At 50.7% G+C, this 14,430-nt stretch overlaps 1 protein-coding gene across 1 annotated transcript in view; it reads left to right on the forward strand.

Annotated features, from left to right (window-relative positions):
* Positions 1-13,841, forward strand: part of SCARA5 (scavenger receptor class A member 5) — a 117,446-nt gene extending 103,605 nt beyond the window's left edge. The window contains exons 8-9 of the mRNA XM_080672607.1: positions 6,758-6,952; positions 11,713-13,841. Of these exons, the coding sequence (XP_080528733.1) occupies positions 6,758-6,952; positions 11,713-11,849 (332 nt within the window). The 3' untranslated portion in view covers positions 11,850-13,841. The remainder of the gene's footprint in view (positions 1-6,757; positions 6,953-11,712) is intronic.
* Positions 13,842-14,430: the final 589 nt, after the last annotated feature.

Consider the following 14,430-nt stretch of genomic DNA (forward strand, 5'->3'; position numbering starts at 1 on the left):
CATAATGTGCCGTGTGCTATTGCTTGGACCCACCACCATTATACCCATTTTAAGAAGAGGGTAGGTGTAGAGGGGTCACCTCTGGCCTGCAGCAGAGCCAGAATTCAAACCCTGTGTCTAAGTCCAGACCCAGTCTCTTTCCACTCTCCCCTGGTGCCGCCCCGCCGTGTTTCCTCCATCCAAATCCCCAAATCCACCCTTGGCCCAAGAAGCAAGTAGCTAAGCTCTTAGGCTGGTGTGTTGGATTCACAGGCACCTCTTTGGGGATTGTTACTGGCAAGGACCAGGGATTCGGTGGGTCTCTTTAAGTAATGTGGGCTTATCATAAGGACACCTTCTTTAGAAAATCAGGACTCATGATATAAGTGGGCCTGGAATGGGAAGGTCATTCAGATCCAAGGCAGCTCTGGGGCCACAGCACTAGGGGTTCATGTCTTCACTTTAGTGTCTCATCTGCAACATGGCTTATTAATTCCTCTCCCTGCCTCTTCTTGCTTCTGCTCGGCTTTCTCCATTTCCCCAGCTCAGATTCCTGAGAGAATCTGGGTGGTCCTGACAATCATCATCACAGTGGTTTGGACAGAACTTTTGAGCCAAACCCATCCTTCATGTCCTTAGCCATGTGTAAGGACATGCCCATGAGCAGAGACCATGGCTTACACCTTGGCCAGTTTGTCTAATAGCAGTCTTATCGCATTTGCCATTAAAGATAAACAAAACCAGCTGATAGTTAAAGTGGTCAGGATGCACTTTCATCAGTAATGCACAATTGCAATAGGAAAGAGACCAGCATGAACTGAACTAAATTTTGATTTGTACAGAGGTGACTGGGCATTTTAAAAGGACAATGTGGAGACAGAGAAGGGGTGAGTGGGGGCTTGGTAGAGTCAGGGAAGTGAAAAATTACAAAAAGCAGGAGGGGGTTGGTCCCTATGAAAGCCATCTGGCACTTATCCAAGTTCGGTTCCTCCCCTCCCAGAGAGGCTGTGAGGCAGGGACCTATCTTCAGGCGTTGGCTGGATGAACAGTAAATTCTTTTGATAATCTTGAGTTTTCTCAGGCAGGCGCTTTAGGAGAGGCTAGGGCCATGCGTGGCTTTGAGCTGTTAACAATTATGTTAGTGTTCTGTTCAAATCTTTACAGGCCAAGGTTGAGGCCTCGTAGATGAGAAGGCTCAGGAGAGCCTGGTTAGAGTTTGGTCAAGGAGAGACTCTTTGTCACTGATCCCCTTAACACCCCTGGGAAGTGAGTGTGACCAGTGAGGAAATGAGGAAGAGAGTGTGTCTTAGTGCCCCTCAGGCGTAAGAAGAGCACTGGCAGCGTGCCTTGACCAGCCCCCTGCGAGTCCCCTCCTGCTGGCTCACTGCTCTCCTCGCCATCCCCACTGCCTGCCTCGGATCCGTTCCTATGGCACTTAGCAGCGGCATCTTGGAATTGTCTCGTAGTATTTTTATGTCCAGAGAAGAAGTACGTAGGGTTCATATTCCTCTATGTCCCCGTGGCTGGGTCAATACATGTTTAAAGATCGACCAATAACAGGGAGTTTACAATGACCTACATAAAGGCAGCACAAATAGATGCAACCCAGAGTTGAGCTCCCCAGTGACTATGTGAGCAGTGAGTGCATGGTCTCCATTCTGAAGCACCACCATTCCTGCCTGAGCTGGTGGGATCAGTGGGTGGGCACAGCACCCATTCTCAACAGCCAGGCACCGAAGAGTAAGACTGGAACCAGAGAGATAGAGAAGTCTGAGGCATTCAGCTGGAGATTCCAGTCGTACCCACTAAAAAAGTCATGCATCCAACCAGCCATCTGGTCTCCAGCCCATCTATTCCTCAAACATTTACTTAGCGTTTTCAGCTAGCCAAGCATAATATTAAGTATTGAGGGATCGTGGACAAATAAATCATTATCTCTCTTTGCAAGGAACTCTTCCCAGGGGAAAAATCTGATATGTACAGGTAACTCTCAGAGACAGAGCTTGGCTTTAGCTCTCTCAAGCAGTACCCTCTGGTCTGAGGAGTGCTAGCCTGCCTCCATCTTGGAACTACTGGTTGAACCTCAAACCAGCTTAACTCTGTGGTACGGCTCAGGCAGTACTGAAAGTGGCTGGCATTGGAAAGAGCACGGGTCTAGAAAGGGGAGGATTTGGCATCCCTGTAACAGCTGGTTACTTACTCTCTCTGAACCTCAATTTCCTCATTTCTAGATGTGGGGTTTGGACTGGGCAGTCACTGATGTCTCTACGAGCTCTGACATTCTGTGTTCTTATCCAGAATGCCTCAAGGATAAATACAACACTTATTTATCCATGCATCCTTAATACCTAGCACAATTTGGGAACATGGTAGCAATTCCTTAAGTGCATCTGTGAACATCTAGGTGTCCCTACTTTGGGGGTACAAGGAAAAAGCTCTGCCCAAGTCTCCCCATCCAAAATGGTGCCTCCACTCACTCTCCCTCCCCTTTCCATGCTTCTGTTCCCATCAATGCGCTCATCAATACTTGGCCATAATTATATTTGTACTAGAGGCCCGGTGCACGAAATTCGTGCACGGGGGAGGGGGTGTCCCTCAGCCCTGCCTGCACCCTCTCCAATCTGGGACATCCCTCTCACAATCCAGGACTGCTGGCTCCCAACTGCTTGCCTGCCTGCCTTCCTGATTGCCCCTAACCACTTCTGCCTGCCAGCCTGATCACCCCCTAATCACTCCCCTGCCAGCCTGATTGATGCCTAACTGCTCCCCTGCCAGCCTATTTGCCCCTAAGTGCCCTCCCCTGCACACCTGGTCCCCCCAACTGCTCTCCCCTGCAGGCCTGGTCGCCCCCAACTTCCCTCCTCTGCCGGCTTGGTCACCCCTAACTGCCTCCCCTACAGGCTTGATCGCCCCCAACTGCCCTCCCTTGCAGGCCTGGTCCCTCCCAATTGCCCTCCCTTGCTGGCCATCTTGTGGTGGCCATCATGTGTCCACATGGGGGCAAGATCTTTGACCACATGGGGGCAGCCATCTTGTGTGTTGGAGTGATGGTCAATCTGCATATTACTCTTTTATTAGATAGGATAGAGGCCTGGTGCACGGGTGGGGGCCAGCTGGTTTTCCCTGAAGGGTGTCCCAGATCAGGGTGGGGTTTCCCTCTGGGCATGAGGTGGCCTGGGCAAGGGGCCTGTGGTGGTTTGCAGGCTGGCCACGCCCCCCCACCCCCCCACCCCCCGTGACCCAAGTGGAGGCCCTGGTATCTGGGGTTTATTTATCTTCTACAATTGAAACTTTGTAGCCTGGAGCAGAGCCAAGCCTTCTGCTTGCTCCCTGGTGGCAGCCATTTTTTTTGGATTTATGTATCTTCTATAATTGAAACTTTGTAGCCTTAAGTGAAGGCCTGGGCCGGCCAGGGTGTGAGGAAAGCTTGGCTTCCTCCATCACCGGGGACAACCCTAACCTCCTTCTCTTTCCAGCTCTGTGGCTGCCGCCATTTCTGTTTGGATTTATGTATCTTCTATAATTGAAACTTTGTAGCCTTGAGTGGAGGCCTAGGCCGGCAAGGGCAGGAGGAAAGCTTGGCTTCCTCCATCACCGGGGACAACCCTAGCCTCCTGCTCTTTCCAGCTCGGTGGCTGCTGCCATTTCTCTTTGGGTTTATGTATCTTCTATCATTGAAACTTTGTAGCCTTGAGTGGAGGCCTAGGCCAGCAAGGGCAGGTGGAAAGCTTGGCTTCCTCCATTGCCAGGGAAACCCAAGCCTCCTTCCTGCTCTCTGTAGCCGTAGCCATCTTGGTTGGGTTTATTTGCATATTCGCTCCTGATTGGCTGGTGGGCGTGGCTTGTGGGCATGGCTTGTGGGTGTGGCGGAGTGATGGTTAATTTGCATATTACTCTTTTATTATATAGGATTTGTTTTTCAGCTTTATTGTTCATCTTTCCCACTGAAGTAGCAGTCCACGAAGGCAGAGACTGTTCCTAGATGTACCCACCTAGAACAGGATCAGGCCCCTAAGAGATGGTCAGTCACTGAATTCGCTCAACGAAGAAGCGAACAGAGAGAGTTCAGGATGGCGGAGCAGAGAGGATAAGGGAGAGCCTCCGAACATCAGTCCTGGCTACCCACCCCTGACCCAGTCTCTTCCTATTATTTTCACCTGACACCCTGAACTCTGCCTGGGCCGTTTGGACCCACTGCATCCTCCTTCCACTTTCCCTCTACTTATGATCCCACCCGAGGCTTCTGTTGGAGGCCTCCTGGCCAAGGTGGCCCTCTGCCTCCTTGACAGGTGCTGACAGAGGCAAGGCAGGTCTGTGAGAAATCAAGGCTAACATCTTGGCCTCAGCCAGCCTACCCAGGGCCAAGCCCCCAGCCAGCCAGCAGCCAGGCCTTTGCTGCTACTGGCTCCAGCTTAGCATGCAGGGGGTTTCTCTGTCTCAGGCCCGGCCTCTGCCTTCCAGCTTCTCTCCAGGTTTTCCTTCTCTCCAGATTTTGTGTTCCTTTGCTCATCCTCAGCTTTTTTGACAACCTAGGGGGACTTGCAGTAAATGTTCATGGAGAGAATAGTGAGAGATGTGGGAAGCATGCAAAATGGCATTAAACATTTTGAGGAGACTCTGAAAGTTGTCGCCCCATAATTTCTCAGCAGCTTGGAAACGGTGTGCTATCCTGGTTACTTCTTTGGTTCCCCCGAGCAGAATATTCTGGGGTTTTCCCTGCCCAGGCAGCATGTAGCAGACACATGGCCAGTTCTGCCTCCTCTCCTTTTTCGTGTGGCACAGATGTGGGGTTTATCAATTCTGCCATCATCTCCAGGTACCTGTGAAGGTCTTTGCCAAGGCACAGTCATTAGAAGCAGGAATCCCCCAGCCCACCTGGCCAAGAAAAGGGAGGGAAGATTGTGGCGGGCGGGCATGGCCATGGCATACTCAGCCCCAGGGCGCCTTATGTGCCTCGCCAGCTCAGCCAGGTTCAGTGACCCTGAGTGGGGGCGGCTGAAAGGCTTAGAAAAGACAGACAAGAGAATGAAAGCTGGGTCTCAGTGGGACGCTGCTCCCTCATGGAGATACAACACCAAGGACTACAAGCCATGTCTTTATTTTATAGCAGATGCCGCGAGGCAAAGTAAGGGCGTGGTCAAGATGTTTACAACATTCTCGTGAGTTTCAATCCTACTCAATTACATGCACCTGATCAAGCTTTGTTTACTTGCAGCCTATATCACTTAGGCACGTGGGGCCACGTGTTCGGACCATAGGTTCAAGCTTACAACTATAGCTGTTGGCTATAATGGTGCTGGGAGGGCTCTGCCTCCAAGCTGGGACTTGCACGTGGCCACGAGAGGACTGTGCCCTCTCATCAGTCCAAGGCTTGAACCTGTCCAAACACTGTAGCTGAGCCCCACAGAAGATTTAGTCCAAGGCTGCAGTCCTTCTGGGAGCAGAACTCCAGCAGGTTTGCTGCTTTCTCTGGCAGTTCACATCGGGGCCTCCTGCATTGCGGCACCCGCTTGTCACTGTGTCCCACCTCCACCCTACACATCCTAGGTGATTTCTGGCTGCAAAAAAAAAATACAACTTTGACATCTTCCCTGGCCTTACCTTGGGCAAACTACGGCCCGCGGGCCGGATCCAGCTGTTCTTTCTGGTTCTCTTGCTCTCCCCTCCGCTCCTTTACTTTGAATTTATATTAGTTCACACAAACACTCCATCCATGCTTTTGTTCCGGCCCTCCGGTCCAGTTTAAGAACCCATTGTGGCCCTCGAGTCAAAAAGTTTGCCCACCCCTGCCTTAGAATCATGAACATTGGAGCTGAAAGAAATATTACAGAGCGTCTGAGCCTGTCACTCCCGGCACCAGTCCACACATATATGACCTCAAAATCATTTGGGACACGTGAAAAATACAAATCCCTGATTGCTGCCACCAAGATTCAGACCCAGTAGGTCTGAGTGGGTCCAGGAATCTGCATTTTCACAGGCAAAGCCCAGTGGCTTTTCAGGGGAGTGAAACTAAGCCGTATGAAATTATATAGGCGGATACATTTGTCCAGAGGCAAAGAATGTACAACACCAAAGAGTGAACCCAAATGGAAACTATGGACTTCGGGTGGTGATGACATGTCAATGTTGTCAATTGCAACTAATGTACCACTTTGGTGGGGGATGTTGATACTGGGGGAGGCTGTACATGTGGGGGTAGGGGGAACCTCTGTACCCTCCTGTCAATTTTGCTGTGAACCTAAAAGTGCGTTTAAAAAGTAAAGTCTATTCTCATAGATATGGCTGCTGCGGGCGGGGAGGGGGGTTGGGGGGCTGGGTGACAAAAGTGAGGGATTAAGAAGTACACACTGGTAGGTACAAAATATTCACAGGAACGTAAAGTACAGCATGGGGAGGATAGTCAATGTTACTGTGATGACTGTGTATGGTGCCAGGTGGGCGCTGGGAATATCGGGGGAGCACTTTGTGAAGTGCTATTCACCTGAAACGAATACGAATAACAGTCAATGTGAACTGTAATCTGAAAAAAGAAAGAAAATACATTCTATTAAAAGAAAATAAGAGGGGGCGAGAAGGAGGCTGATAAAGGGCAGTGGCCACCCAGCATGGTTTCGGCCGGTCAAGGTTTGGGTTGTGGCTGTAGTCCCAGCCCCTCTTCCCTGGGCAGGAGGGGTTGGTGGAGGGGAGTCAGGGAAGATCCCTGGAGGTAAGCGAGTGGGGGGGCGGGTAATAACCAGTGTGGGGGCAGAGGAGTGACTGTGGGCTGCTCCCACAGGTGGCCTGGAGTCCCTGATGATCCGGCTGGTGAATGGCTCGGGCCCACACGAGGGCAGAGTGGAGGTGTACCACGAGCGACGCTGGGGCACCGTGTGCGATGACGGCTGGGACAAGAAGGACGGAGACGTTGTGTGCCGCATGCTGGGCTTCCGTGGCGCACAGGAGGTGGCCCGGACGGCTCGATTCGGGCAAGGTAAGGCGCTCCGGAGGAAAAGGCCACGGGGAAAAGGCCCAGGAATCCTAGCACTGGTCTCCTCTCCAAAGCTCGAGTCCCGTCTGCAGCCCTCCTGCCATGGCCACCTGGCCTCTGCCCAGATAGAAGCTTTCTGTCCCCCGGGCAAGCCGGCCTGTCTTCAGACTGTGCTGACCATGCTGACCGCTGCAGGGACTTGTGGAAAATACATGAGAGGAGGGGCCACGTCCTGTCCAGATAGGGAAATGGAGCCAGGTCCCATCCAGACTGGCCATGGAGCCCTCCACGGCTCACAGCTGCTGTCCTCCCCACCCCCACGACGGGCTGCTGCAGTTCTTGCTCAGCATCGTGTCCCCTAGACCTCAGTCACTGCTATGGACTGAATATTTGTATCTCCCCCAAACTCATGTGCTGAAATGCTAATCCCCAAAGTGGTATTAGGAGAGGGGCCCTTGGAAGGTGATTTGGTCACGGGTGGAGCCTTCTGATGGGATAAGTGCCCTTATAAAAGGGACCCCTAAGAACTCCCTCCCCCTCCTCCTGTGAGGAGACACAGAGAAATCTAAACCCAAAAGGGGGCCCTCACCAGAACCCAACGTACTGGCTCCTGGTCTCGGACCTACAGCATCTAGAGCTGGGAGAAATAAATGCCTGTGGGCTTTGCTACAGCAGTCGGGCTGGCTAAGACAATCGCACTGACTGAAAGTGGCTCTTGGTGAAATCTGTTGTGACAGCTGGCGGGGTGTGGCCACTTGACCCCACACTTACTAGCCTCCCTACTTCAAAGGCCAGCGTGCGCAGGGGCTCAGAGGGCCCCGCCCAGGAGGCCAGCCCACCGGGCCACCGGACAGAGCACTCACCTCCCATTTAACGTTTGGGGCTGAATTTCAGCCTGTTTTCTTTAAGAAAAACTGCCATTTTTGGTTGCATAAGGAACAGAAATAGTAGGGACAGTCCTCATTGTCAGTGTTTGAGTCTAAGGAGGACTTGTTCCTAATAAATGAAGTAAAACATTTTTTTTGTGGGGGAGGATGACAAACTTTTAGAGAAGCCAAAATGGGCTCCTCATCCTTCTCCTCCCCCTCGTATTCCTCCTCCCCCTTGTCCGATTTCAGAGAGGAAGGGAGAGGGAGAGATAGAAACATCAATGATGAGAGAGAACCATTGATCGGCTGCCTCCTGCATGCCCCCTACTGGGGACCAAGCCCACAACCCGAGCATGTGTCTTGACTGGAATCGAACCCAGGACCCTAGAGTCTGCAGGCTGACGCTCTATCCACTTGGCCAAACCAACTAGGGCTGCACCCCCTTCTTTCCACGGCAGTTTCTAGGCATTACCTGTGGGCCAGAGCTGGGCTCAGTGCAGAGCCACAGAGATGAGAAACCTAGTCTCTGCTCTCAGATTTTTAGAAAGAGAGGAAGGAGAAGAGAGAGAGAGAGAGAGAGAGAGAGAGAGAGAGAGAGAGAGAGAGGGAGAGAGAGAGAAACATCTATGTGAAAGCAAACATCCATTGGCTGCCTCCTGCACATCCCTTACCAGGGATCGAGCCCACAACCTAGGCATGTGCCATGACTGGGAATCAAACTGATGACCTCTTGGTTCATGGTTGTCACTCAACCACTGAGCCACACCAGCTGGGCTATTCTGTCTTTTAATGTTACTCTAAATCAGGGGTCCTCAAACTTTTTAAACAGGGGGCCAGTTCACTGTCCCTCAGACCGTTGGAGGGCCGGACTATAGTTTAAAAAAAAAACTATGAACAAATTCCTACGCTCACTGCGGGCCCGGGACGAGTCGGCTGCTAAGCAGGACAGGCAGCGGCACCCGGCGGGCCGGATAAATGTCCTCGGCGGGCCAAATGTGGCCTGCGGGCCGTAGTTTGAGGATGCCTGCTCTAAATAAACATGCAGACGCTAAAATGTTAGCTCCATGAAGCAGAGAGATTTTTGTCATTTCTATCCTTTTCTGTTCAATAACATAGTCCAAATACCCAGAATAGTGCTGAGCATGGAGTAGGCCCTTAAATATTTGTTGAATGAATGAATGATAAGGATCAAATAAAATCTCTACTGACTCATTCCAACAATATCAGCTTCAAACAGCCCCAAGTACTCTTTCAGAGGACCTGGCCTCTAGTCCTAATTTTGCCTCCCCAAGATCAAATGTCAGCCCGGTGCTCCATTTTCCTGATCTGTACAGGGGGAGCAGCGTACATACCCTAGCCTGCTCGCCTGATAGGGCCTTGCTAGGGAGCTCAAAGAGAGGCCCGCGGGAGTGCAGACCTGGGGTAGGGCAGGGCCTCTCAGACCTGAATTCATGCACGTGCCGTGGAGCTCTTGTTCAGAGGCAGGCTCTGACTCAGATCTGGTGGGCCCACGACTCTGCCTTTCAAACAAGCTCCCAGGTGATGCTCTGCTCCTGGTCCTCAGGCCACACTTGGAGTAATCAGAGGTCGGTTCCGAAGCTAAAGTGATGCTTGGTCCCTGGAGTCGTGCGAGTTCTCGCTTCTCTGACATGGCGAGGAGAGATGGTTTGCGGGCTCACGGGCCCCTCACCTCCGCTGTAACTGCAGATATTCAGTGTTGCTGATTTAGCGACCCTGCTCTCATTTTATTAGCTGTCCCTGGCGAACATTAGCCAGGACTCCCTGGCTAAACACCAACTAGAGTTTGGAGCTTTGTGATCCTCTATCCGTATTTGGGCTGCTAACCTGGGGCCTGTTCAGTATTCGCCAGTCCCCTTGATTTCCTTCTTTATTTGTTTTGGGTGTGACTAATCCCACACTGCTCTTGGGCCTGCAGCCTTTTCCTGGGTAATTTGTAAACTGATATGTTTTCCAGGAGACATTTAATCAGCGAATTATTGCTCGGCCTCAAATGGTTTATTGTGTAAGAGGCACAGGGGATCCGGCCGGGGAAGAGGTTCTGGTGAGGAAACAGCATCCAAGGACAGCGGAAGGAGGCCTCTCCTCCCACCTCCCCCTCTCCCACCCCCCACCCCCAGTTCACTGCTCAGCAGTCCCATGACAACAGATGTGCTGATTTCTGCGTAACAGAAATATTAGTTCATGCCATTGATTTAGGGTTTCTCCCATGCAGTTTGAGAGTGAGCGACAGTTTTAAGGTTTTAACAGTCAGTGGAGGGGTTGTGTGGCTGCTGAGAGATGGGACGGGGAGGAGGCAGGGGTGGCATCAGAATGTAGGGATGGTTTACGATCTCATTTGCTCAGGTTGACATAGTCAGTAATGTCGAAACCCATTTTATGACCTTTAACCTCATGCTTTTGGTTGCCGGCACATAGACCTAACAAGTGAAAGTGCTGGAGTGACTAACCATCCCAGTTTACCTAGAACTTACCCAGTTTTCGTATCAAAAGTCTCACATCCCCGTTTTAACATGGAAATGGTCCCCCAGATGGGACCAAGATTTGAGTCCAGGACTACCCTACGTATTGCACAGCCCTCCTTCTGCCGTGCCAGTGCTCCTCACACTGTGATGACAACCACTTGGTTAAAAGGTAGAGTCCAGTTCAGCGGGTCCAGGCCAGGACCCGAGGCTTTGCATTTCTAACAAGCTCTGGGTGATGCCGGCGATGCTGTGGGCCAGGACCACACTTTGAGTAGCAGAGCTCTAAGCATTGCTTCCATGGCAGCCCTGAAGCTCAGCCCCCACAGAGGCTCCCACCATGTGGGGCCTGGTATGGCCATCAGTCCAGAGAGCCCACCAGAACCATTGGTGATGGTCCTGCCAGTTCATCGGTGGGGACTCCAGAGACTTCTGGTGTAGCCCCTCCCCTCTCCACTGACCCCTCTGACCTCAGATAAGCCCTCTCCCTCCCCTGTGGGAGCCTCACCCAGCTGCCCTATTCCCCTGACATTTATTGAGGGACCTCAATGCCAAGTTTATGTCTCTCAGGTGCAGGCCTGGGCAAGCCCTCTAAAGGCTGCCTGCATGGGTGCCTTCAGACCTGCAGGTCTGTCCCTTGAGATCTGAGTGAGCAGACCTGACTGCAGGCAAAACTCAAATTGTTTGTCTTAGGGACCTTGAATTTTGGGGACTGATCCAATTACTATGGTTAGGGATGCTTCTGCCTGCCATCAAATATATGTCTAGTTATAATGTGAAATTCTGGGGTCCTCTGCCATTCCAGCACCATTGTTTAGGACTCCTAGAATAGGAACTATGTAGGTTCAACTTCAGAAGACTGGAGATAATATCGGCACTGAAGTACTTGGTAATGGCCTTTGGATCTATCCAATCCAGGATCTGTCTGACATGGTCCCTCTGATCTGGCCCTGCCTGAGTATTCATCAACAAGACTGCAACATGTCGAACATCAGAAGTTACGCAGGTCTCATAAAAAGTGTGAGCTTGTAAGTGGCTTGAGTTCAGACTCTGCCACTTACAAGGTGAGCAACCTTGCATTAATTGCTTCCTGAGCCTCAGTTTTCCTATCTATGAAATGGGTTTATTATTACCTGTCTCACCACACCACGGTGAGAATGGAGGAAGATCATAGGAAATACTCAGTAAATACTACCATCACCACTATTAATTACTGTTACTCTTCCCTCAAGAGACTTAGCTCAGAAAATAAGTATTTTGTCTTGATGCAGTGGAGACGGCAGGTGGGAGCCACTAGAGTTGCCAGCACAGCCTAGGACAACCTGGTCAAGGACAGACACAGCAATGCTCTCATTTCTCTCTGTCCTGCTCTCCTGCATACCTGCTAAGAAACCATGTTGAATTGTCTCCACAGGTACAGGGAGGATTTGGATGGATGATGTCGCCTGCAAGGGCACAGAAGATACCATCTTTCGCTGCACCTTCTCCAAGTGGGGGGTGACAAACTGCGGGCATGCTGAGGATGCTGGGGTGACATGCATCAGACACTGAAAGTGGACACAGCCAAGGTCTGGGCCCTACTGCCCAGCCCCCTTCCTGCATTCCTAGGGTGGGGCATCGCTGGGGCACCTCTGACCACACCTCTGCCCTGTCTAGGCCAGCATCCTCCTCCCCCTCATCCCTATCCCAAGACCTCAGTGGCCTGTCATCATTCTCCTCTTGGACATCTGCTCCAAACTGTAACTCTGGGATCTACAGCCTGGATCTTCCTTCCACCAAAGTTCCTGAATGTGGAGTCCCAGTCGACTGGATCGCATTTTGCCCAGCCTTCGAAGCACCACGCATCAGGCCTCAATATTCATGTTCCCTTTGGTCTGTTAGTTACAGATGGATGCTGAGACTATGTTGGAGACAAATGCCGCAGTGGAGATGGGAGGGAGATATCACAGATCATTCACTCTTCAGATAATTCCCAAACCTCAGTTCAGCCAAGAGTTTTGACATCTTCCTTCCCAGCAAGAGACAATACTGAATGATCCATCTTCCCCTCTTTACGCTGCCTCTGCATCCTTTTGTTAGTTTGGGGAAGTGACAGCTGTAGGAATGAGAGGGAAATCAAGTCACCTGCAGGAATTAATTTGGATTTGGAAAAGGAGAGTGAAACTCACATTTACTGAGTGATCACCAGGTGTGCTAAAGTGTCTTGGGTACTAAATTTATCCACTTTGCAGCATTTCTATAAAGCATGTTAGCTCAGGTAAGTAAGATCTTACCTGCATTCACCTGGCCTAGAAGTCCTAAAATGGAGAATGATGGAGACCATTGTTTCCCCATGAACCTTAGTATGTCTTTGCTAGGCTTGAGCAAGAAGCTCGGGTGCAAGACCTGTGTGCCTAGAAGGTTACTTATTCCCAAACATATGAAGGATGAGTGCAAGGGAAGACATGACTGGCTTCCAGGTCAACCATTCACAGAGAAGGAGGGGCGATTTGGAGGGTGACGTGGGGGCTGTCGGGGTTAAACAGACCAACACTCAGTCATCTGGCAGTCAGGGTTCAAGCCAAGTCACGTACATCTCAGAGCTGTTTGGAGGTGATGACATTGAACCTTCCAGGCCTCCTTAGGGTGTGATCCTGTGGTCAGGAGAACATGTGTCCTGATGGGTAAGAGTAGAAGGAAATAAGGATGCCTTATAACCTCCAGGGGAAGAAAGGGCCCTGGGCTTCTGCAAATCCTCCATCTGCTCCCTCTCCTGGTGATAGGGGCATCATAGTCTGCTTTTGACACAAGAGGGAGATCAAAATGGGCCACCTGTGTGTTCCAGGACCAGCGAGGGAGCACAGACCCACCTCACGTGGGGGCATCCCAGACTCACAGGCCTGGGACACGCAGCCACCTGTCGTATCAGGCAAGCATCAGCCCTCCTGGGGAAAGGGACCCTCCTGGTGTGGGCCCAACAAAGCTCCTAGCTGACAACTAAACCAATAAGTGCTATTGGTTGTTATTTGCTTACAATATGCTTGTTATTCATTAATGCTCTAATGATCAGAGACTCTCTTTCTGACCAATTGCTATGTTTACATAACTCGCATGTACTCATGCACTTTTTCCAGAGCCAATCTATGTATGCATATATAAACATGGCACTGTTTACATCATAGCTCAGCACATTGCAATGTTTGTATTAAAAAAAATACTAAAGGTGGAAAGATGTCACATTGAATGAAATAGATTCCCAAGTTGGTTCTGGCAAAGAAGCCAGTTACCCCACCGATGAAGACCCACATGACTTTCTTACTTGGTCTTTTCATTTGGGAAACAAAAGTCTTGTCTTACATCTAATAAAAATGATGGTGATAAGTGTTGAACCTTAAAAAAAAAGAAAAAGAAAAAAAAGTCTACTAGTTTACATACCTACTTAAGAGGACGTGGAAATCCCCATGGGCCTGTGTTTCAGGGACTAAAGGAAATTAGGCCTGGCCTAAAATACATCAGACCTTTTGTAAGAAATAACTGCAATAAAGTTAAGAACATGTCACTGACACACTTCGCATCACCTTTTTTCTCATGAAAACCCAGTGAGATGCGGGGAGCACTTCTCAGTGGGGACTGTGGTAGAATGGACATCTTATGAGACGGTGCCTAATACTTCCTGAGGACAGACAACAACACAGACCAAGGACACGCCCCAGGCCTTGTTTGGTCACCTAGGAAAGGGTCCCAAGCAACAGAATAGTAATCAAGGCACGGGTTATTAAAAAAATCGCTTTTGTAGTCCATAAAGGGCAAAACACTTGTCTATTTCCTCACATCTCCAGAGGTTTTACTTAGAGATGTGCTTCCACCTGGAGTTCTATTGACGCGTGAGAAGATCGTCCAGATTTAGGTACCAGGTCTGTGAAGTCTCTGAGCCTCATCACCTACTGAGCGGCAGGACCTCCCAGGCTCGGGACCTGAGCGGTGCATGGGGATGGCCCAGGCCACTGCGTAGTCCTGGCCACGTGCTCATAGCTGGCACGTCTGCGCATGTCTATCTAATAATGGCCCCGGGCTTGCTGTGGGCCATGATACGTGGTAACGGAAGTGAACAGAGGAAATTTGATTTCTGGAAATCCACAGAGGAGACATCCTG

This window comes from Plecotus auritus, assembly GCF_963455305.1.
Source record: "Plecotus auritus genome assembly, chromosome: 6".
Classification (NCBI taxonomy): Eukaryota; Metazoa; Chordata; class Mammalia; order Chiroptera; family Vespertilionidae; genus Plecotus; species Plecotus auritus.